The sequence below is a fragment of the Sesamum indicum genome, linkage group LG8 (genome assembly GCF_000512975.1).
Source record: "Sesamum indicum cultivar Zhongzhi No. 13 linkage group LG8, S_indicum_v1.0, whole genome shotgun sequence".
NCBI lineage: Eukaryota > Viridiplantae > Streptophyta > Magnoliopsida > Lamiales > Pedaliaceae > Sesamum > Sesamum indicum.
The window spans coordinates 2,378,203-2,403,920 of record NC_026152.1 but is presented as its reverse complement, the minus strand read 5'-3'; the positions used below and the strand labels follow the sequence as shown (position 1 = coordinate 2,403,920).

At 34.7% G+C, this 25,718-nt stretch overlaps 2 protein-coding genes across 3 annotated transcripts; both read left to right on the top strand.

Annotated features, from left to right (window-relative positions):
• On the top strand, nt 1,603-6,003 carry LOC105167453. 2 transcript variants are annotated; one of them, XM_011087185.2, is made up of 5 exons: nt 1,603-1,928; nt 2,085-2,157; nt 3,229-3,293; nt 4,623-4,729; nt 5,529-6,003. In XM_011087185.2, the coding sequence occupies exons 1-5, from the start codon at nt 1,800-1,802 to the stop codon at nt 5,767-5,769; spliced, it is 615 nt and encodes a 204-aa protein (XP_011085487.1). In that variant the 5' UTR covers nt 1,603-1,799; the 3' UTR covers nt 5,770-6,003. The 2 variants fall into 2 exon arrangements, with proteins under 2 accessions (XP_011085487.1, XP_020551375.1); XM_020695716.1 differs by lacking the exon at nt 5,529-6,003 and adding an exon at nt 4,797-5,515.
• Nucleotides 20,295-25,360, top strand: LOC105167452 (protein disulfide isomerase-like 2-3). The gene is made up of 9 exons (XM_011087183.2): nt 20,295-20,458; nt 20,892-21,050; nt 22,114-22,227; nt 22,732-22,889; nt 23,663-23,762; nt 24,123-24,299; nt 24,419-24,564; nt 24,675-24,821; nt 24,918-25,360. The coding sequence occupies exons 1-9, from the start codon at nt 20,336-20,338 to the stop codon at nt 25,090-25,092; spliced, it is 1,299 nt and encodes a 432-aa protein (XP_011085485.1). The 5' UTR covers nt 20,295-20,335; the 3' UTR covers nt 25,093-25,360.

Here is a 25,718-nt window from a genome sequence, read left to right as displayed (position 1 = left end):
AGGGAGTTATCCGTGAGATTGAGAAGCGACTGAGAGTCTTTCTATGGAAAGGTATGACGAATAGTGGTTATGCCAAGGTAGCGTGGCGGGATGTATGTAGGCCGATTGAGGAAGGAGGTCAGGGTTTACGTGACATTGCTATCTTAAACCGCGCATTAATGTGCAAAAAGCTTTATGATGTGATTTGGTGTGATAGGACGTCCATTTGGGTGGAATGGCCTCACTAGGGATGAATACGAGAGACATCCATTTGGACAGTATTAGACCGTGGGGGTTTGTAGGGATGGAGGAAGCTCCTTCGACTATGCTCCTTATTGAGGTCGATGGTGGAATATCATATTGGAGATGGATCTTTTGTCTATCTTTGGCAGGATTCGTGGCACGAGCTTGGCCCTTTAATTCACCGATTTCCGCGAGGGCCGCGGCTACTGGGTCTAGGCGTTCAGGAGAAACTCAGCCGCATTATTCAGGATGGACAATGGCATTGGCTCATCATCCACGTTATGTTGATATTTGGAAATCCTACAGGCGCTACCTATGATCCATGGAGAGAATGATTCCATTATATGGCGTTATAATGATGGTCTACCTACTGTAGCGTCTATTTTCGATATCTGGACCCACCAAGACCTAAGGTAGGTTGATCTTCACTACTTTCGGGTTCCTTTAAGATTTCGAGACATAACTTCATACTATGGCTCGCCATCTTAGAGAAACTTTCCACGGTTGATAAACCATGGCTCTCTTACCTAGGTACATGTGTTGATGGAGAGGCTGAAACCCACAATCATTTATTCTTCAGATGTAGTTACTCTCACAGGTGCTTACAAGCTATTAGATGATTTGTACCATTTGCGTGGCCTAACCGCACTTGGCCACTCGATATTGCTTAGGCAACAACTAAATGGAGGGAAAAACATGTCATTAACATGGCATATCAGGCACTATTGGCTTCTTATGTGTATCACATCTAGTGGGACCGCAACTTGAGGCGATTTGAGCATTTTGAGCGCACGACCAACACACTTGCCTTGATTATTGTGGAGGATGTTCGTCAGAGGATTCTTAGTGTTGATTTATCTCGCTCTGTTAGCTCATGTGCGTTATACAGATGTATTCCTTGTCCTGTCGAGGGAGAAACCATACATCGATCACTGTTATATTATACGTCTGTACTTTTGCTAAATGAAATTTACATTTACCCCAAAAAAGAAAAAATCATTGATGCTTGAACAACTCCCAATGACTTAATTTTTAATGATTATAAATGATATTTTTCTTGATTTAATTATAATGATTATATTTAAAAATTAAAATAATATCTCCTAAACATTTATTTCCTCTATATTCTTTTTGTGATAGAATATGCTTCTATAAAACAATGGTTGAAAATATTGACTCTTAACTATTATTTTTTTTAGAAAAACAATATTATAAAATATTTTTTAATTCTTATATAATAAGTATTATATGTATAGTTAAATAGAAGTTTCATTTTGAAATGAAAATGTGCTATAAATATGTTGACACATTAGAGAGGAAACTGCAATATAGAATATTTCAAGGGGGCAAAATATAATATATATATAATTTACTCGGCCTTCGGTTCAAAGTTCCTGGTTCGATAGACTGTTCCCAAGTTTCCAAGTTTGATACCCGTTTCCGTGCGCGAATCCTTTCCACTGATCGGGAACCCAATCCCTAAAGGATGAATTGCTCTTTGCCTGGAATTAAAATACCAGAAAACTTTTGAAGAAACCAGAAAAAATTAAGGGGGAAAAAGGGAATAATTTGTGGGAATGTATAGAGGTATACCGCGTTTGAGGGCATCGGGCTCCTCGATCATGAACTATCTAACAGTGGCCGAGTTGAGAAGAAAAGCTTTGAACTCGTTATCTGCTGTGCAGGACACTTTTTACTCCACTAAGGTAACTGTGAACAATCTCCTCTTTTTGTTTTTGGGAAAAATATGATATTTGTTTGAATGTATCTATTTATGTTTAAATTGAAGTTGGGCTGATTGTTTCATCTGGGTTTTTGTTCGGTTGTTGATGACGCCATTTTTGTGGGTTTTGATGTTGCAGGATATATTTGAGAGGCACAAGGTGGTGTTTACCATCTCCACTTCCATTGCATCAGTTGCTACAGCATGGGCTGGTCTCTCTCTTTCTTCTTCTTCTTCTTTCTTACTTTTTCTTTTTGTGAGTATGTTTGCCAATGGGGATCTTCCTGAGGTTTCTGTCGTCGTGCCTAGTTTTATGTGTTTGAATGGTTTCTTGGATGCTTGGAACTGAATTCTTAGAATTGGGATGCAGGAAACTTCTTTGAATCGAATAGAAGTATGTATAATTGTAATCGTTAAGTGTCATGTGAATGAAAAATGATGAAGAGTTTGCATAGGAGTATGTGTAACAGAACAGGTTGCCATGAGTATGAGGCTGCTGACACCATTTTGATATAGTTAAAATTTGAGGAATATATGTTAGGACACTGTTGCAATCCCATTAGGACCAAAAACATGGCTTGGGATAGATATCAGAAACGGAAAATGTGTATAGGCAATTGATCTGTATATTATTTATTGTAATTGTCTATGAACTTTGAAATTATTGAAGTTACAAATTCTCTTAAGTTGGTGTGTTTACATGGCACATTTTTTGTTCTCTGGTAATATTTTGCATATGTTTCTTTATGTAATGGAATTCCCTTAAATGATTTATATATCTAATGGTATGTCACGGTTTAATTGAGAGCTAAACTTAGAGACGATCATGCTGCTTTTCCCATGCCATCACTTGAAGTGGCATTTTAAGATTCATAGAAAAAAGAAGCTTCCAATGTAAGGTCTCCCTCATTCATTTTGTGAGACACTTGCAATTCATTACACCTGCCAGTTAGGTGTATTTCCTAATCGGGAAATTGAAATTTAATACCTCGAGATACTAAAGTACTGCATGTCTTTGTCAACTTGAACATCACTTTGTAGTATTACAGAGCAAGGTTTCATCTATAGGGTAACAGCAAATGCTGTCCAAGTAAAGTGAAGAACAGTGGTCAGAAGATGGTTGAATCTTGTTTTCATAGTATATCTTTGAAGCTTATGGATTCTTTTCTTTCTGGGGTCAATCACTTGATTGGAAAGTGATGCAGTCAGTAATTAATATGACAGATTGCTGCTTAGCAGTCTCTCGAAGATTTGCGCCTTATTTGATGTCAATGTTGATGCAGGTTATACTTTACGTCACCTTCATGAATCCAGAGTTGAACAAAGGCTTGAATCAATTGAGAAAGCTGTAAGCCTTTGCTAAAGTCTTATGTTATCTACCATTACTTATTGTACCATTTGTGGAGCTTATAACAAGTTTAATACCTCCTTTTAAGGTGTAATTTCATGTTCGAAATCTTTTCTCTACTTTTTATTGCTATGGGGAAGAGGGTTGGTATTAAAGTGCTTAAGATTAATTCCTAGAGCATAGTAAAGCATGAAATTATATTGTCTTTTCTTTTGGCTGATAATGGGCAATGATATTCTTCTTTGGGCCTTTGGCCTTTGTTAATTAACCATGTCTAAGTTAAAATTCTGGTTGACTTAAGATTTACATTAGATAAATGGGATCACTTGACTCTGAGGTTACTAGCCATGAAATTCTGGAGTCATCAGATGAATAAGATTTGGAGAATTTGTTATTTTACTCTCACTTTTTATTATTTCCTTGTCATGATCATCATCTTGATGTTTCTGCTAATGTTCGTGTTATTTACTCATTTCTTTATTATTTTGACTCTACAGGGGAAGGGTGTTGTGAGATTGAACAAACTGTTTGGCCTAGAAAGACAGTTAGCTATCCTAGTCAAAATTGTTGTCTATGGTTTACATTCTACACTCTATAGCCAGTGGAACTTTCATGACTACTCTTCAGTATCATCATCATGAATGCATAAATGTTACTGAATTTGTTTATTTCTTGTGTTTGACATGGTCGGAATATTTGCAGTTGTCTTGGTTATTGTAGGCAAAACTGTTTCTCAATACCTTTAGCTTGAGGATTTTTTTAGGTGATGGCTCTGGTCGGGGATCTTGGGTGTGTGTGTTTCTTTTTTCTGCTCTTTTACAGTCTTGTGCATAAAATGTGGTATGTCAGTGTAGAGATGATCTCTTATTAATTATTTTGAAAAAGAAAAACCCCTCTCTTAAGGCCATATTTGATGGACCTTGACACAAATAAAACAGACAAAAGTTGTTGTGATGCATGAAGTAATTGCTTATACCGTCCTATTCAAAGTGAATACTTAAGCTGTATATCTGTATAAGTACTCATTGCAAATTCTAAGTATATATAAACAATCTTGATGTGCAACAAATTCTGAGTATATAAACAATCTTTCTGTGTAGCGCTGCATGACATCACTATCATTCTTTTTTTTTTTTTTTTTTTTTTTATATGGGGACTTCACTATCTTTCAATTCATTTAGATGTGCAAATATTACACAATTACTCGGTAACTTTTGGGACATCAATTTGATGTATATTGTTTTTCACTCTCTCCAAGAATTTAATTTTACTGCTTCCAGTTCCCTTTTGTTGTATGGTTGACATGGATTGTGATCCTTATCTTGGCAGATGAAAAGCACTTATCAAATAGAAGACCCTGAGTTTAAAAAGCTTGTTTCAGGCACTGTTAGTATACCAGCTTGTGTTGCCACTGCTGGGACCAGTTTGATTATAGGGTCAGTTAACATGGCTTTCAATTTTTCTTGATCTTCTCTGCAGTTTTGATATATTTAATCTTTGCAGTGGCCCTCCAAGAATACGAGTGTTTGAAGGGACTGGACTAGTTCCATACCAGTGACTTATTTTCCCTCAGAATCCATTGAATATACTATATGTATATATTATTGAAGAGATGTGCGACGTAACCTGGATTTTGACAATTGTTTGCTGTCAGCAAGATCTTGTAACGATCTTTGTAAAATAGTTGTTTTCTTTTGGAGACATCTCTCATCCTTTGTGTTTAAGCAATTAAAATATTATAATTTCTTTATTCCAAGGAAAACCATAAAATTTATCTAATTATCCTCTAGACTTGATGTTTGTTTATAGTGTATGGATAAATGTGAGAGAAGCAAGTGGGGTGTGTCCAAAGAACTTCTGCTTGAAGTTGTATCCGCATTAGCGGGGAAAAACGAAGGTTGACTTACGGAAAACACTCATGATTTTTATAGTTCTCAAGTGATTTAACTGTTTGCTTCAAGTAATTACTAAATACTTACTAAGATGAAAAAAGAGGCCTAACGTTTAGGCTCTTTAGTAACATGAAGTCTTATTGTTCAGGAAGTCTGAAGTCCTTACATCTCTATTCATTATGATGGTATTGTTAGTTGGCCTACTGCTTTGCTTTACCGTCCTCTATGCATCAACCTTTTGTAAATTAACAACTCAAGATGACAACATACCTATATATTAAATGCATTTCTCACTTTGGATTTCCCTGATCTATTTCTCTCTCACCTCACGTTAAACTTTCAGGTATGGTTTGGGTTGGCGTGGTGGAGCATGGTACGCCAACCGGAAGTTCAGAAAGGAACAGCTGAAATTACTGGGGCAAATAAAGCCTAAAAGGTGGCCACTCAAGTTCTTGCGAAGGCCACTAATAAGGCCTAGACTTCAAGAAACAGCTGCTAAGATTTCAGAACCTTTGTCCAAGGATTCATCTGTTGCACGGAGGGGAGCAGATCGATCGTGTTCGCTGACAGACAGTCAAATCTGACGACAGGTTATGAAATTTTTTGATGTAAAAGTTGAAATAGTTTTCCATGCTCCACCTTACAGAACAACACACACAGAGAGAGAGAGAGAGAGAGAGAGAGAGAGAGAGAGAGAGAGAGAGAGAGAGAGAGAGAGAGAGAGCGAGAGAGATTCTTATCCCAAGTAGAATGATGCTGTGACAAACTGTGCCTATTTTACCTATTCAGAGAACTTGGGGTAATTTACATTCAGAAGAGATTGTGTCTAATCGTGAGTACATTTTTGTTAGCTTAAAAGTTACAATTAGCTCTGGTAAAGTTTTCAAAACATTACTAACTCAATCTGAAAGTGTAAAAGTAGTTGGATGCACTCCCTCTTTTCCAATACAAAAGAATGTTAAATAAATAATATGTCATTCATTTCGTTTCTGTCTCCATCTTTATTGTTATATCTAGATGGCTTTTTACCTCTTTATTGTCGGCAATTTTCACTTTAAGCTGGTACCATTTGGCTGAAAACTCCCGAAATTTTGCGAGGAATATTTGAAATATCACATATAAAATTATCTGGAATCCTATCAAATAGAATCGGGTTAAATATATTATATTTTGACCCCTTGTGATATATAAAAATATTAAAAATTTTCTTATGAATTTTTTAATATTAAAAATTATTTCTATATTATGAATAAATAATCACACCGTTTCTTGGTCAACTTGAGCCTATATTTTTAGAAATAATGACCAAAATACTCCTTTTAGTCAACCAGTCAAATTAGATCTATTAGTATATAGTTATTTTAATTATAATATATATAATTTTAACTATTAAAATATATTTATGATATATATATTTATAATTCATAAAAAAATTCAAAATAATAATTGTAACCCCCACCCCTCACCGCCCGTTTGGGAGACGTAGTCGCCCTCACTGGATGGGCGGCCGTGTTGCCTTCGTTGGAGATGGGCGACGACCGTCACCCAGGGGTGAGGAGGGCACGCCCTCCTCTTTAGTAGCGGCGGGCGGCAACACTGCCTCCGTGTTTTTTATTTTTAATATATAAATTAATTTTCAATTAATTTAATTAAAATAGTATTATATAAATAATATTTATTTTTCATAAATATATATAAAACATTAATATTACATATATTAGATGTGAGAGAAGGGCCAAAATGTCGAAAAAAAGGTACTTTCATGTAAATTTGCAGTCAAAGCATGTGTAGACCAATTTCTATATTGGGGTTTTTTTTAACTTTATTTTATATCACAGTGAGAGTATTTGATACTTTAATTCTCATATAGGGGTTTTTTTGAATATTTCTATTATCACATGGGTATCTCTGGATTTTTCCCAATAGAATTGGGAAAGAGGCAAGCAACCCTTTTGTGATGTTGCAAACGAGCAAAGACCTCCTCTATGAAAAAAAAAAATAATTTACTTGCTTGTATTTTTAAAAATATAGCAATTTACCCCCTTGTGCTTTTTAAATGAAGCAGCCATTATTTTTTTATAGGGGGATAATCTGTTCATGTATATTATCATGTGGAGATAAATTACATTAAATCCAAATAAAATTACATGTAAAACAGAATAAACTTAATTTAAGTGAAGTAATTCTAATTGTATAATAAAGATGTAACGCTACTAAGTTAAATTTCAAGAAATGCGAATATAATTTATCCTATAAGTTGCAAACTAGAGTGGTGTAGGATGTGTTCGGCCAAGTCTATTGGTGTCAGCAACTACAGCTGTGCTAAGCTCTCTACATTCCCGGAAAATGCCACCATCCCCACCTGCTGTCAATCAGGCAGCAAGAGAAGCTGACGGAGTTTTGCAAAGACAAAGGAATCAATGTTTGTGCATTCTCTCCACTGGGGTACTAATGCAGTGATGACTTGTCCGATCCTTAAGCACATCGCAGCAGCTAAAGACAAGACCATCGCTCAGGTTCCTTAACAAAATTATGGGTGTCCAAACTTCTCATCATCCAAAATGTAGGTTGCATTGAGATGGATACGACAAGAAGGAGCGACCCCAATCGTGAGGAGCTCGAATAAGGCAAAACCTTCAAATATTCGACTGGGAATTGACAGATGGAGAAGTTTGCCGAATACAGCAGATCGCGCAACAGAGAGCCCGCACAGGGAAGGAGGCTGTGAGTCCAGATGGACAATACAAATCATTGGAAGAACTTTGGGATGGAGTGTTGTTTTTTGTTTGGGAAATGTAAACCTATTTTGTGATTTCTGGAAAATGTATCTGATGGGAATGACTAATGGGTTTTGGACTCCTAATCACCTAAGACTCCTAAATCCACTTTTTGCTCTTAAAATATCAAAATAAATCCGTTGGATTTTTGTGGATGGGATAGAGTCCCATTTTTTCCAACAACTAATGTATGGCTCTATAAATAGGGCTTAAGTTCATTTCATTTTACACACAAAAAATCGAGAGCCTCTTCTCTTCTAGCTCCTTTATCTTCTTTCACTTCTGAGTTTTATATTTTGTTCGTTATTCTAAGCTTCTTCCACGAGCGCGCGTGTAAGAAAGTAATAGCTGCGTTGACCTCGGGGAGCGATCAATTTATACTATCTGCACCACGGTAATACCGAAATTTCGCTTTCAAGGCAGTGGTTTTCTACGGCACAACTTCTATTTTCCAATAGTTGAAAGCGAAATCATAGTATTCAAGTACATCAACATCAGATTGCCAAAAGAATTGAAAGACATTTTATAGTTTTGTGGTTTTATTTGAGATCATGTTTAGGCGTTTGGTTCTCAGCTGATTTGGTTTTCTTTATCTGCAGTCGGAGATTTTGCGAGCGATGGTTAATACATGACCATTGGTATTATGCGCTTAATAAGGCTATTCTTTCCGTGCTTAGGGCATTAACTTATTGGTTAAAGTAATTTTATGGATTTGGACCATTTCATTTCTTAGTTAACTTGGATTAATGGTTTAATTTAATTTGATAATTGATTTTACACAGTTGATTTTTTACCCTCTGTTCTATTATCCTTTCACCAGTTGAATTGAACTTCAAATTCTATTGAAACAAAAAGAGATGTCCAAGATTCTTAGATATGTAAATTTGAGTTTTGTTGGAAACGACGTGTTAAAGTTTCTGCGACAGTCACATCTCTCTTCCTGTCAAGTTTTTGCTGAAACTATGAGATTTTTGCTAATTATGACTAGCAGTATTTCTTTTCTGTTCTCTTGCTTGGTGGGATCTTTCATTGCCCATTGATGGAAATGCTAACAACTCTTTTTCTCTCATAAGATACACTCTGATGAGATGATTCGTGATGGGATTTTTATGTTATATAGTTCTCTTCTGGTGTGAATGATCATGAACATGAATTTTTTTTTCATGGGGCTTGGAGCTTTCTTTGGCTGGTCCTCATTGTTGATATCATTCAGTTGGCACTTCCCCTTTAGTCCTTATGGAGTCGCAGTTTAAATCAACATTGAACATTCTTGTGTTTCTCGGCTAGTTGGAAGAAACATGGTTCAATGTCGGTGTCGGAACTAACTATGGTGTAAAACATGGCACGAGTTCTGAGCAACTATTTGAATGAAAACTAGAATCTTGCATCTTCATTGATGGCAAAAACTAGATTCCAAGAAAATCAGTTGGGAGTATGTATCATCCTAATTACTATAGCTCATATATATTGAAATAGGAAGAGTCTTAACTTGCATCGAGTGACAAATTTTCCATGCAAGACAGAGTTAACTTTTTATTCTGCTTGCTCATTTTACCTTCACAACTTTGATATATTTCTTCTTCTTAAGTTGATTAATCAAGTTACCAACCCTATCTGGGAGTATTTGTGTACTGTTTTGTCCTAATTTTGGTTGTATTTCTTGCTATTACCCTCACTGTTCCCTTCACTCACCACGTTCAAACTCGTATGACATAAAAGATTTGATGGACTACTGCATTTACACCATGATTAATCGGTCTTGTCTGCCTTAAGATACGCCTGCATTACTGTGATTAATTGCAACAAGTAACGGTGATGAGTGCCAGACTATTTGGTAACGTTTCTTGTTAGGTTTCGAGAGTCATGATTATTCTATTATTTCTGGAGACTTGGGCCTTTTGTTGCAGAATGTATTAATCAAGACCAACTAGTGTTGCCCGGCTTGAGAGATGCACTCTGTGAGGCGATTGGATAATCATTCATCTGTCGCCGAGTCTGCCTTTGGGTTTTTCCTTTTCCACATCTTTTCCTCAAGTATTTTAGATTTTTATTCTGCAATGCTATCATGTTTATGTGTCCTGGATAGCTGCTGTGCACTTCACTTTCCTATTTGCAGAAGGCTTGGCAAGATCAAGGAGTGTTGTTTTGTTCGAGAGATGCACTTTGTTTGGCTATTTGGTTAGGCCATCAGATTTTGGTTCACCCGGTGCTAAGTCTGCTTTGTTGTTTCATTTTTGAGAATTTCTTAATTCAAGCATCTTCGTCCATTGATTCCTAGTTTGTGCTGTGATTGTCCTTATGTGTTGTTGAATCATTGCTGTGCACTTCGTTTTCCTACTTGCAGAAACTGTGGCAACAACAATCGTGGATGACCTATGATTTGGTACCTTTTATTTTCTTATCCAACAGTGTCATGATTTTCGTAATACGCTTTTCTGGATTTTGGCTTTGGGATTGCAAGGCGTGGTACTAGAGATTGATTGTAGGCACCTTATGATGCCGCTCCACTAGTTCCAGATATGGATATACCTGACGAGTAGGTTTGCCTTGCATCGAACCTTAGTTGTTGTGTTAGACTCTTGTGTTTTGGCTCTTGGTTGTAGAATGTTTTAGTGGAGAGGCGGAGCGAGAGTAATGCTGGCACGCTGGGATCTGCTGAGTTTGTCTATGTCACCCCACTCTACTTGTGTTTTAATGTGCATGTGAATTTTCTAAGATGCACTGCCATTTTTCTTATCGGTCATCATATACTTTTGCCAACAGAACTTTGCAAAGAATGGAATATGGTGATGACCATATAAATCCATAGCCCTGTGTTTGGGTGGTCTTAATAAGGACTTGATGGATAACCCTGACTTTATTCAAGAAGATAGCTTCATAGTTCAGTTGTTGAGTGGTCTATAACACTTGATGAAGCTATCTAGATGAGTGTGGAGGTGGGCTGCTTTCTATGAAAGAAAAATGAAAGTTCTTTCTAGAGCACACATTAGAACCCAAGGTATAAGCGCAAGGCCATTAATAGCGCTCGAAACTTATCGCGGAACAACGAACACTAAGGAATTCATACGTGATTGTGGGGGGTCTCAATTTGAGCTATCGAAAGTTCAAGAGTCATATCACTCTCGTTAGCTAAATTGATTGCCCCAATTCACTATGCATCAATTCAATCGAACGATATTAACGCTTAAGTATATTTCTTCCTTCACTCATAAATCATATTCTTCATCTACATTAGTCATTTATGGGAGATTATGGGGAATGACTAATGGGTTTTGGACTCCTAATTACCTAAGACTCCTAAATCCACTTTTTGCTCTTAAAATATCAAAATAAATTCGTTGGATTTTTTGTGGATGGGATAGAGTCCCATTTTTTCCAACAACTAATGTATGGTTCTATAAATAGGGCTTAAGTTCATTTCATTTTACATACAAAAAATTGAGAGCCTATTCTCTTTTAGCTCCTTTATCTTCTTTCACTTCTGAGTTTTATATTTTGTTCGTTATTCCAAACTTTCTTCCACGAGTGCGCGTGTAAGAAAGTAATAGTTGTGTTAACCTTGGGGAGCGATCGGCTTATACTATCAGCACCACGGTAATACCAAAATTTCGCTTTCAAGGCAGTGGTTTTCCACGGCACAACTTCTATTTTCCAACAGTATCCACAGTTTCCAGAATTTGACACTTTCCACCCTTATAAATGGAAAGCAACATGTTATCTTCCTCGTATTAGGAATGATTTCGAATCCTTCGACTCTCATTTTAAATTATGTTTTATAGAATATTGATTGATATGTCATTTCACACAACATATTCGAACTGGGGTGTTGGGGGACGAAGCTCAGCTCAGCTCTAATATACTCAACAGCCCCCTCAAGTTGGACTTGGGGAGAAATCAACGAAGCCCAACTTGGAGAGTAAAGTAGAAAACGCTACACCTGGCAAAGTTTTGGTGAAAAGGTCTGCAAGCTGCTGCTTTCCAGAAATATGAGACAAAAGAACAAATCCCTCCCTGTACTTGTCATGAACCAAATGACAGTCAATTTCTAGATGTTTTGTGTGTTCGTGGAAGATGGAATTAGCCACAATGTGCACAGTTGCTTGGTTGTCACAGTACACCAGAATGGGTGTGCTCAGATCCACTTACTTTCAAGACTTGACACAACAGCCCCCCTCAAGTTGGACTTGGGGAGAAATCAACGAAGCCCAACTTGGAGAGTAAAGTAGAAAACGCTACACCTGGCAAAGTTTTGGTGAAAAGGTCTGCAAGCTGCTGCTTTCCAGAAATATGAGACAAAAGAACAAATCCCTCCCTGTACTTGTCATGAACCAAATGACAGTCAATTTCTAGATGTTTTGTGTGTTCGTGGAAGATGGAATTAGCCACAATGTGCACAGTTTCTTGGTTGTCATAGTACACCAGAATGGGTGTGCTTAGATCCACTTACTTTCAAGACTTGACACAAAATATGTGACGTCCGTAGAATTTTGTACGTAATTGGAAGACTAATTGGTAATTATTAGGAATTTAAATTTAATTAGTAAATAAATTATAGACTGAATTTGGAATATAATAAAACTTGAACAGATTAAATTAGAGTTCGTTATAATATTTGGGGGCAAATTATAGTAATTAAGAAAATTAGGAAGAACGTAAAAGTAATTATTTAAAAAGATTTATTAAAAAAAAAAAAATAGGATGGTGGGCCGTGGCATGTGCTGCCACCGCCTCACCAACCATTAAATATATATATGAATGTTAATTGCACACATACACTACACACATACACATACATTCACAAAAACACACACACTCATACACACACAGCAACGCACACACATTTCGGAAAAAAACAGAGGTATGGATGTTGAATTTTAATTTTTAATAATTTATATAATTATATTATTTAATTACTCCATTTATTAAATATTGATTATATTAAGCGATATACTATTTAATCGGAGTATTTTATAATTTTAGCTATTTAAATTAGTGTCAAATTAAATATCACAATTGCTATAAAAATGATATAGTTGGTTAATTAAAATATTCGATTTGTTAGATTTAATTATCGTTATAGCTAATTTACACAATTCCATCGGAATGATTAACCAAATATGTAATTCTATGTATTATTGCTTAATTAAATTGTATAGCAACGATTAAATTGACAGAAAATTCATAAAAATGTTTCGAAAAGTTATATTTAAAGAATATTTTGTTATGAAAGAGAGAAAATGAGGTTTCAGTGGTAATATAATTTACGGGTGTTATTAAAAATAATAGTTATGAATATATATGGGGTTTGATTAAATGAATTCTTATGAATTAGTTGATAAATCAATTATATGATTGAGAAGCTTAGTAAAGGTAGTTATTTGAAAGAAATGGAACAGGGGTTGGGACTTTAATATAAATAGAATACTAAAAGATTGGTAGAAAATGTACGAATGTTATCTGATAGTTTATTTAGAGTTTATGATATTGTATATATATATTGATTATACGTATAATATTCTATTATAGGACGTGACGATAAAGTATAGGGTTGAGCAGTCCCTCGTGAATCGAAGTATTTTGGGATTTAAGGTAAGTATAGCTAATTGAATTTATATATATATCTATATGTGTAGTATTGTATATATATTATATATATTGGTTTCTTGAATGCGAACGTGGACTTGGCATTATATTATTATGCGTGGCTTTCGTATGTTGATTGTTTATATAATTAGTTGTGGATTATTTGTTAGATTATCATAATATCGGTGAAATTATTACTATGTGATATGTGATGGTGATGTAGAGATATACGGGATATGATTATGTGATAATCATATAAATGATTGTTGATGAAATCAAATTGGGAGTCGTTATTGAGGAAGTGATTATTATAAAGAATAGAATGACAATTGTGAGTTGAAATAAAAGATGATTCTTACCTAGTTGGGAACACAGTCAATGGTTTATGAAAATGTGTTTGATGATATGTGATTGATATTGAGATATGAAAAATATATGATTTAAGCTAGGTACCATGGCGCGTAGGGTACCGGGATATTCCGGGGCAGTAGGGAATATCCTGTGCTGTTAGCTACACACTGGGGTGGTGTGGGGGTACCATGTTTGTTGTGATGTCCTGTGCTATATTGCTACACAACTGGAGTAAAAGAGTGTGGGAATATCACAAAACGGGTATCCTGTGCTGTATATGGTACGATGATGGCCGGCGAAACCATTGACTGATGTACTCCAACTAGAGTAAGTGGGGCCCTTAACTAATAAATGATAACGAATGAATATTATGTCGTTGATTGATTTACAGCTGTGAGTATGTATTGTTGCTTATATCTGATGTTGTTGTATGACGAATGACTGTTGTTGGTGTGACTGCATGTACGTGAATTTTTGTCTGTGTATATATATATATATATAAATTGATCAGCTATACTTATTGAGTAGGCAGCTTATTCCTTGCCACGTACCTTTCAGGAGATAGGTCACACTAATTAGCCACCTTGGACTTTGAGCGGTGCCGTCGTCTTTATTAGGTGGGTCAGCCGTGACATCTGAAGTCAGAATTTTTAATTGTTGGGTTGATATTTTGGTCTTTTATCGGGATTTGTGTTTTAAGTTGTAGTATGATTTTCCTTGATGTTATGTACATGAGAACATCTAGTGAGGGTGAATATAAACTTTTGGAGGTATCTATTAACTTTCTAATTTATTAACTAGCTGTCCAAGTTGCCGGACAAATCCAAAGAGCTGATCCAGACACTGTCCAGGTCGCAATAAGGAGTTCCTTATTAGCGTCCACCTCGCTATGGAACGACTTAAAAGAACCAATTCGGAAGGCGTCACCTTCGGGGATGACTCACGAGTTGAGGGAGCATGACCCAAAACATGCCTCTAAAGTACAGGGCTCTAGACCTATAGCGTCGGATTTAAGTACCAATTGCACAAGGCCATCACCAGACTCTGGTGAAACAGCAACAATTGAGTCTCAGGAAGTGCAAACTCCTGTTGATTCAAGTCAACCCAGCACCTCCGGGGATAAGGAGGGAGAGATTAGCCTTAGGCCAATGACAGACACCTCTAAGGTTAATTCTAACGAGTTGATATCTTCTTCTGCTTGGCAGGACTACCAGCGTATATGGGAGAAATTAATTTCCCGCAAAGGAGTGAACCCAGGCAAGACCATAATCGAAACATCCGGAAAATATAACAGAGTCTGGATGTTAGAAAGATCTAAACCAGAAGAGGTCAGAGAATGGTATGATTTTGGAGCTCTTGTTTCAGTTCATACTATGTCACCGAGTTTTCCGAAAATTTCAAAACTTCCGGAGTGGATTAGTGGGGCTGTCTTTGATTCATGGCAAAACAACCCCCACCTGAAGAGAGGTGATGTTCTGGAGATAAAATTTGTTTCAGTAGCTCCAGAAACTGCAGAAAAGGGGTCTCATCCAGCATTCCATTTTATGAAGCTGCAGAGACCATATATGGTGGCTTTTAACAAAATTAAAGCTGCATCAGGAGAAGCTCCCTTGGTATCAGCCATTAGTGAAGATAGTATCTCTACCAGGAGAGCTTGGGGATTATGAGTCTGTCTCACAGAGATGGACAAAGTCAAGTATCCATTCAAGATTTTCTCAAACAAAGTGAATGGATCATTCCTGTTAAATTTCATGACAGGAAAAAGCACGGAGTTCGCTGAAAGCTTATTCGAGAAAAAGAGGATGTTAATTTGGAAAAATAAGCTGCCAGCAATCGAAGCCACAAGGATGAAGACGTGCAACATGTTGCATGTTGGGTAATGGCATAACCATGTATTGCCTTGCTGTGAAAAACAAGAAAAGCCCTTGTTCGGGACAAAGATTCGGGTCACGAAAAATAAATCCGAATCAAACCAAGATAAGAGAAAGAGAAAAATTTTTACAAAGAGAAGTAAAAGTTAAACGATGTAAAAAATCGAGAGGATAAGACTGTCAGCAAAAAACAACAAAAGCCAACAGTCAGCAAAGCAGCCAACTGGAAATCATGTGACCGACATACGATTATGACAGACAGCTGGAAATCACAAGGCAATGACGAAAGCAATGACGTCATCACAAAACAAGTTTGGAGTCCGAAATTCATGTCCGCAGACGCCTATAAATAAAGATGCATGGAAGCAGAAGGGGATCATCAGAAAAACTTCTCCTACTCTTCAAAGCATTTAAGTTCTAAGTCTTTTTCAATATTCTGTAATATTTTAATTTTTAGTTTATGGGGGTTTCCCCAACAAGTCAAGTCCTCTACACCATGAGAGGCTAAATAGTTGTCTCCTCCAACGGAGGAATAATATCTATGTAATATTCTCTATATTTTTTCAATAAAAATTAGGCTTCTGTTCAACCTGTTTGTCCAAAATTCTATTAATTCCCCATATTGGAGTGCCTTTTACGCCCTAAGGTAGGAAACGAAATAGGGTTGTGCTGTTTTGTTACTGAAGGAGCCAAGTGCCTGCGAACCATCTGCTGCGGTAGTGTGGTTGGAGAAAGTCCATAAAACCGAGGACTTGGAATACCCGAAAACCAAGCGGTCAAAGCAAGGTATGAATTTATGGGGTCTTAATCTATTTCGGAAGCATGTTGGGCCTGAATTGGGAGTATAAAATAGACTATGGTTAAAATCTAGCTAGAAGGGCAAAAAGGTCATAATCTGGCCAAAGGGCATAAATCGCGCACAATTTGATAGATACAGGGCATAAATTGCAACCGTGTTTATACGGTCCTTGTTTTGCCACTACCCTATAGATACGGGGCAGTAATTGCATTTAAGCCTTATTCATGTGTAATCTTGTTCCTTTAGGTAACAAGATAGTAGCTCTTCCGGAACTTTCAATAAGATTGCTAACGCTTGAAATAGTATTCATACTGGTTCTTGTCATTAACAAGTTTGAGAAAAAATTCTTATTTCTTATAATTGTATGCGTAGTGATACTATCAATAAGACAATGATCCTTTTTCATTAAGATTTGTAAAAGTGACACAAGAACATTAATAACAATAAGGAACATATAAGTTACCGTGTAATTAAATTGAATTATTATAATATGCATACATCGAATTAAATATATGCTAACAAAACATTTAAAATACATACCAGGCATATAAAAGAAAACATGTAGGTAACGTAAATTAATTAAATTAGCTTCAAGTTAGTCATATTTTAATCACAATATCTATACTATGATATCAAAGAAATGAGAACTTATAAATAAATAACCAAGAAGCTTCAAGCTTCTTAAATCAAGCCATTATCTCAATTACTTCAGGTGGTGAGAAAATCAAATGTTACATTTATCATCACTTCAGGGATGATGTTGCAAATAATCGCTATAAAATAGTTTATCTACTGCTCAAAGTAATTTAACTCATTATTTACATCAGAAAGCAATGAAATTTTAAAGAACACGTCGACTTCAGGGGTGAAATCAAGAATTATGTGCCTACTTTTGGAGGTAATATCAATTATAATAGAACTTTTAATTATATATGTCCACTTTAAGAGACATTGAAATGTATAGAATATAATTATTCATATCTCATTATTAAATAATCAAGAATAAAAGTATTTATGATATTGTAGAAGTAAACAAATAAAACATAAGAATTAGACATAAAAAAAATTAACATGATTGAGCATAAAGTCGTGCAGACAACATATTATAAACCTAGAGAAATTTTAACTTTATTAGCCTATCACTTCTAATAGTATATAAGAAAACAAGATATGTAATTCTCTCTATTTCTCTTTTCTTATTCTTCCAAAAGTTTATTCGCAAATAATTACATATTAATATTTATAAACTATCAAAATTATGATTACAAACTATACTAATAAATATTATAATTATAATACATCATGGGGGATACAAATATTCTCTTTTAAAATTTTTTTTATTTTTTTCATAATCATAATCATATAATTATTTTTTCTGCAACAAAAATAATTAATAAATAATACTTAATTATTTTAAATTTTTTGTGCACATACATTGGATGTGCCACATACAGCTAACTTATTATTAAGTGAGAGCACCCTTTTGACGTCTTATTAGTTTCAGTCTAAAATTTATTTTAAAATTTTAAAATTAATTATTTAATTTAAATTCTTCATTTATGATTTTTCATAACTAGATTTTTCATAACTAGCTTTTGATAGTTATTTTTTTTTCTCATGCATTTGTTGATTCCTTTCAACATTATTTATTGTCTTTGCTTGTCGATATTTTTTATAAATCAAAATAATTATATTAATTATAATTATAAAATTTAATATATATTTTTTGGTATTTATATAAATATTTTATTTTAATTTATTTTTAAAAATTATTCACATACATCGAATGCGTTACACTTACTAGTATTAACTAGTATTCTCTCACAAATTTGGTATGCGTTAACCACCACCTTCATTACTAGACATGTTTCCTACTATCTCATTATTCTTATCTATTTTATACTATATTATTTAGGTTGAGGGGTGTAGAGTAATTATTTGGTCTGATTATGTGTACCGACTAAACTACTTTTATCGAAAAATAGAAACGACGAGTGAATTTTTTATTTTTTTAGGGTGAAATATACTTTATTTTTCTGAACTATTCCTGATGTAACACTTATCTTTTGATTGGATAAAAAAATTTCTCGTGTTTTGAATAATTATATTATTTTTAATATATATATTTTAGTATTTACATATTAAATCATCACCAAATTATTTTTAAATTAATTTTTTAATAAGAAAAGAATTTAAATTACAGAGTATAAATTAATATATATAAATAAATACACAACAAATATAATATAACCAATAATTGATATATGCTTTTTTAAAAGAAATTGGCAAGTATATATGCTTAACAAAAAGTTAAATATTTTTAGAAAAAAATGGATAAATATAAATATTTTATCATACTTTTTTAAAGAAAATATATTCAGAAAATCATTTAATTACTGATTTTTATCTAAAAGAATAAATAGTTAATAGCTTAATTTTATTATCAAATTAATAAAAATCTGTTTATGAAATTATTTTGTGTATTTTTTGTACACATTCGTTACTTAACTTTGGGTTTGTAAAATATAGTAACATTCAAACTATTTAATTTACTAATTTTCTATTACTTCATATAATTAAAAGATACTTTTTTCCATTAGAAAATTTTAATTGAACTTAAAATACAATATTGTTAGAAAAAGAAATTCTTTGAGCTATATATATATATATATATATAATATAAGGGCAAGATTGTCCAAAAATTTAATTATAGGGGAAGGTCAAGATTGTCCAGAAATTTAATTATAGGGGGGTAAGTATCACATTTGTTAGTTTAAAGGGATAAAAATTACATCAAGAATAGTTTAGTGAAACAAAGCGTATTTTACCCTTTTTTTTTTATTAATCAAAGTATCCTTAAAACATATTTATTTATTTATTCACAAAGTATTCATAGTGTTTGGATTCATTTTTTTAGTGTTTTGTTGTGTTTTATGGAGATAGAGAGAGAAAAATAAAGATAAATAAGTATGCGGTAGAGATAATGTGTATGTTTGAATTTGTTTTAATTTAAAATAAGTATTGTATGTCTAATGTTGTGTTTTGGGAGACTAAAATTACTGTTCATTGTGAAATCATGTCTTTTTTATATATATTTATATATATGTATGTATTTATTCTAAAACAGTTAAAAATACCCAAATAAGGTGTTTTTGTATGATGGCAAACATTGATTATGTTTTGACTAATTTCAAAAGTAATTTGAAAATGAAAGCAAACATAGTGATTAATTTCTTTAAACAATTAACTCTCTTAGTAATTTCTTGTTCTTACATATTTTTGTCATTTTTGATCAATTATTTATTTTATGCTTTTTTTATTTAATTAGATAAATAATAATAAAATTTTAGATTATGCACACAGATCGAGTGTACTTCGTCCTCTAATTATTTTAATATCCTATCTTAGTCTGTGATTTTATTTTTTTAATCATATTATCTTTTTGAATTATAATTATCTTGCACTTTATAATGGTTAAAATAAATAATAAAAAATTTAATTTTGATTTTTTAGAATATAATTAATTGAATGTTTTATTGTAAACGTTTAAGAAATAAAATATTTACTAATTTACACTTTTGAAAAAATAAAATAAAAAGAGTAGTTGGATTGAAAATGTATTTAAAAAACAAGTAAAAATTGTTTGATGACGTGTAGCAACAGCATTGGTCGGGTACACGTAACACCGGACGCTGCAGGATGGCCGTAAGCTTTTTGATCTCCGCGAAAAATCCAAATTTTTGCAGTTAGAGAGAGAACGATCGAAGGGATGGAGAAATCGGCATTGGTTGCACTGTTACTTCTTGCGCTGATTGGCGAATTAGGGGTTTATGCATTGTATGGACCCTCGTCCCCCGTTCTTCAGCTAAATCCTAACAATTTCAAGTCGAAGGTACAGTCATTTGCTTTGATTACTGTGAGGTGTGTGTGTGTGTGTGTGTTTTGTGTGTTTGACAGTTTGAAAACGCTCATTTTGGTTGAGTTACATGGTGAGTTATGAGCATCATTTGGTTCATTGGTTTATGTGGATAAATTGAGATCTGAATGTGTTGTTGAAGTTTTGTGCAATGTAGTGATAATGTTTGGTGATAGGATTCATTGAGGTTAAGCTGAATCTGCTTATCGTCTTCTTTGTTTATTGCTGGTGGGACGGTGATTTGCAGTTTCATTTCGGATGGTTGAATTATCTTTATTTTCTAATTTCGTTACTGGTGTAGAAGTGCTAGGATTTTTGATGTTTCATTGCTCTATGATTTCATCAGTTTCTGTCAGTGGCCAATTGATCTGAAATTATATCGTTCTTTTGGAACTTTAAAATGATGCAGGTCCTTAATTCGAATGGTGTAGTTTTGGTTGAGTTTTTTGCACCGTGGTGTGGTCATTGTCAAGCGCTGACGCCCGCGTGGGAGAAGGCAGCCAATGTCTTGAAAGGTGTAGCAACTGTGGCAGCTCTAGATGCCGATGCTCACCAGTCGCTAGCTCAGGTTTCCTTGTCGAATAGTTCTCCTTTCTTATGTACCTTATTTGTTTAGATTTGGAGCTTGAGCTCAGGACAAACTAGTACTTCTATGTTTGCTACGGTGTTGCTTTGATGAAAATATATGGTCTACTCCAGCTATCAAGGTTAACATAGACTGGATATTGTTCTCCTCGTTGCTAGTAATAGGTGTAACAAAAAGGTAAATAATCAGAGAATAAACAGGTAAAGTTTGTGGGTTAAGGAGCAGATGTAGATCTAGATATTGTGGAGACTTGTTATCGGGGGCAACACTTTTTTACATTGCCTGGTTGCTTGTTATGCTACTAGATTATGAAACAAAGACCAAGTGTAATATACTCTTTGACTTGTTTTCTGTGGCCTTTTACGATTTTTAACGCAGAAGCTAACAAGGACGCAAGTTTAATATAGGGCTAATTACATTTTGCCATTCGAATTATGACTTTTTTTATACTTCAACATCTAAACTCTTTTTTGTTTCAACTTATCATCTCAACTTTACAAAATTTTACAGTTTGCATTTATAACTGTTTTTCAACCAAGTTTTTTATCGAAAAAACATCACATGCAGTGCACATGTAATGTGATATTTTTCACATATGAATAGCATGTGATGTTTTCCCTACTGAAAAATCAACAAAAAGATGATCATATATGGGAAAGTGCAATTTTCGCAAAATTGAGATGGTAAGTTGACACAAAAAAAAGTTTCGATGACGAAGTGTAAAAAGGGGCATAGTTCAAATGGCAAAATGTAATTTACCCTTTAATATATACTCTGTGACTTGTCTTCTCTTGCCTTCTACATTTCTGGCTGCAGAACTTAATTTTTATTCAGTGACCCCTTTTACTAAATTGCTAGTAATATGAAATAGCATGCATTGTTCTGATTTTTTTTTTCCTTCATGAAGGAGTGTTTAGTTCATTAAGATGTGTGCATTGCCTTAATTTTTTTTATATATATGTATACAGATATATCTATACATTTCGATAAACCCACATTAAGAAGGCTATTTCCATTCTTTATCTTTCATCTTTGTCTCTTATAGGAATATGGAATCAGAGGTTTTCCTACCATTAAGGTCTTTGCACCGGGTAAACCCCCTGTAGATTATCAAGGAGCTAGGGATGTCAAGCCTATTGTTGAATTTGCACTACAACAGGTGAACATATTTACATGAAAACTATGTATTTATTGATTTCTTTCATTTCGCCCATTTTACTATACGCTAGGGGGGTTTTGTTTGTTGATGAAGAAGACAAATACTCTGCAATTTAATATTCTTTATCATTAATCTTGACATTTCAACCCTGATTACTAACCACATATTTTCTACAGGAGATAAGGTTTTAGGGTGTTCTTGTAATTATATTCTAGCTTCTTCCTAAAGAAGTTATAATATGATCTTTCTGCCAATAGACAGAGAATTGGCCCCCATCCTTCTGATGAAGCATCTTCTTTTCATTCATATATTGGCACTTATCTTTGAGGGTGGCTGATCATCTGGTCAATGCAACACATGTAAACATTAAACACCTGCTGATAAGTATAAGATTCGGAACCAGAGACGAAATACAGTTTCTGCTGTTTGCTACTGAGTAGTTATTGTGAACACCAGTGGTTCAAACTGGGAACAATATCATATTTTCTCTTTTCTTTTAACAAGGTCAAAGCACTCCTCAAGGAACGTCTGGATGGGAAATCAGCTGGAGGATCCAGTCAGAAATCAGAACCAAGCGCATCGGTGGAACTGAACTCACGCAATTTTGATGAATTGGTTCTGAAGAGCAAGGAGCTCTGGATTGTGGAGTTCTTTGCTCCTTGGTGAGTTTCCTGCTTGAATATTTGTTCGCTTAATCCAGAGGTTTAGCCCTGGAACTATGGGTGAATTTTAACCTGAATATTCCTAGTTGAGGCTATAGTCAAGTGACCAATCATTCTATGGACTGCATTCTTTGGTAAAGTCATGTCAGAAGTAATCTACTAATAATGTCATGTGTTGGTAGTATTTATGATGAAACACTAGTCTCATTTGAGAAGTGAGTCCAGCATGGTTACTGAATCATAGTCAACGAATGAACATAAACACAAAGAGTTCACATATGCCGACAAGCTGGCAACCCAGAATATATCTATCATAAACTTGGAATGATTGAAGTCTCAAGTTAGGGAAACTGTGAAAGTTCATAGACTTTCTGGTTTTGGAGGAGCATCTAAGAGAAGGAAGTGGTGGCCATTGTTTCCTTGAGGTTGAAGTAGAAAGCATTTTTAATGAGATAAAGTAAATAATAAATAGGTGGATATCCCCGGGGAGAACCCCTGTTCATTATGTAATACTAAAATTTTAAGTTTTGTTCCTCAATGGAAATGAGCTTATGGCATTAGAAATCAACGGTCAAGTGGTTAATTAACAAGCTAGAAAACAGATGGAAATCTCTGGGAACAACTCCTGCTAATATAGAATATTAATAATTATAACTTTTTTCCCTGAAAAATAGGTCTGTCTTGCACTTTTTTGGTTTAACATATTCATTGGTCCAACATCAGATTATATTGCTTTAATAAACTTGTGGATATAATATAATCTGCTACTACAGGTGTGGACACTGCAAAAAGCTTGCTCCTGAGTGGAAGAAGGCAGCCAACAATCTCAAGGGCCAGGTGAAGTTGGGTCATGTAGACTGTGATGCAGAAAAAGTAAGTTACAGGTCTTAGTCGCTGCAAATATTAGATCTCTTCATTTTCTTGACATGCTTAGCTTAATACGATCTCTGGGAGGTATGTAGAATGCAGGTGTGTCTCATGTATTTCGCATAGCATGAGGTGGAGATCTGTATGTCTTTTCCAATGCAGTAAACACCCTCTTATTGCTGAGAAGCATATGCACTAGAACAATGGGATTTGCAACCCCATAGTTCACTTTATTGCTACATATCTGGCTAATATGCTAAACCTGCATAGCTAATCCTGATCATAAGTGATTATTAGCTCAATCCATTTGTTCCATGCTGTCATTGCTAGTTGACTTTGACATTCCTAACCAATCAGAGTTGCCAGTCTTTGATGAGCAGGTTCAATGTACAAGGATTTCCTACTATCTTGGTGTTTGGTGCTGACAAAGACAGTCCATTTCCCTATGAAGGAGCAAGATCAGCATCAGCAATTGAATCATTTGCTTTGGAGCAGCTGGAAACAAATTCTGCCCCTCCTGAAGTGACTGAATTGACCAGCCCAGTTAAATTCCTTGCTCCTTTTCTATCTCGCTCCTTGATGGCATCCCCCCTCTCCCTCCCCCTGAACTTCTCCATACTCATTCCTCCAGTTGTTACTGTAAATGCTCCTACATTCTACAGGATGTTTTGGAGGAGAAGTGTGGTTCAGCTGCCATTTGCTTTGTTGCCTTCCTCCCTGACATATTAGACTCCAAGGCCGAAGGCAGAAATAAGTACCTTGAGCTTTTGTTATCGGTCGCAGAAAAGTTCAGAAAGAGCCCTTACAGGCAAGGCCAAAAGCTCCTTAATTTCATCGACATCCTTAGAATCATAAAGTGAATGTCTTGTAGGGAACTTGTGTAAGACACGACTAACTGAAGTCTAATACTTTTTGCAGTTACCTCTGGGCGGCCGCAGGTAAGCAGCCGGATCTTGAGAAGCATGTAGGAGTAGGAGGCTATGGATATCCAGCTTTGGTAGCTCTAAACCTGAAGAAGAAAGCTTATGCCCCACTCAGAAGCGCATTTGAGCGTGACCACATCATGTAAGCAATTTTTATCCTTTGTATTCTCTTTCTTTCTTTCTTTCTGGTGTCATCTGTTTTTTCTCGAGCTGAAACTGTTCCAATTTGTTTCCTCAGAGAGTTTGTGAAAGAAGCTGGACGGGGCGGAAAGGGGATTGTACCTCTGGAAGGCAGCCCCGTAATCGTTAAAACCGAGCCATGGGATGGTAAAGATGGACAAATCATAGAAGAAGATGAATTCTCCCTTGAAGAACTTATGGGAGATGACAGTGTGAGCAAGGATGAGTTATAGCTCACACAATTTACATGTGAGAGAGAGAGCTGCATGCAATTGAGGTAATATCAATTTTGATGTACGAATGGTGTATTGCTTCAGGAATGATTCACTCTCTAAATTGACATTAGAACTTGTGGATTCATTAGTTCAAGTGTAGTTTAATCAGCTTCGAAGATTGACACCCCTCTGACAAGTGTGTTTTGAGTTGGATGTCTTGTGTTGACGCGGGATAAACTTTTCTGCATATTTACGTTGGCTGATTTAATTGTTTGGTTTTTTGACACTTGGTTTAAGGACCGAAATTTTGGTATCCCAAAACGTCCAACTGCATATCAAATTGAATTAATCGGTTCACTTTTGGTAAATATTATTTTTTTTTGTTTGATATTTTGTTAAATTGGATATTTTTAAATAGAAAATAATTAAAATTTAAATACTCAAAATTCTAATTATTTTTTTTCAAAAATATTATACAAATTATTGATAGAAATTTATTAAAGATGATATAAATTCTACTTTCTGAAACTTACAAAAACTAATCATGATTCAAATATTTTTCAAAACTTTCCGAGAGAAAAAGAAGTAAATTTATCATATTTTGTTACTTAATTGTTATAATTTGGAATATAATTTTTTAGCCA

Bases quoted from the DNA above. Each gene is read 5' to 3' on its own strand.
- LOC105167453 (XM_011087185.2), top strand. From the start codon at position 1,800: ATGTATAGAGGTATACCGCGTTTGAGGGCATCGGGCTCCTCGATCATG. The intron at 1,929-2,084 runs GTAACTGTGAAC...TTGATGTTGCAG, and splicing joins ACACTTTTTACTCCACTAAG to GATATATTTGAGAGGCACAA. The intron at 4,730-5,528 runs GTCAGTTAACAT...TTAAACTTTCAG, and splicing joins GGGACCAGTTTGATTATAGG to GTATGGTTTGGGTTGGCGTG.
- LOC105167452 (XM_011087183.2), top strand. From the start codon at position 20,336: ATGGAGAAATCGGCATTGGTTGCACTGTTACTTCTTGCGCTGATTGGC. The intron at 21,051-22,113 runs GTTTCCTTGTCG...TGTCTCTTATAG, and splicing joins CTCACCAGTCGCTAGCTCAG to GAATATGGAATCAGAGGTTT. The intron at 22,890-23,662 runs GTGAGTTTCCTG...CTGCTACTACAG, and splicing joins GTGGAGTTCTTTGCTCCTTG to GTGTGGACACTGCAAAAAGC.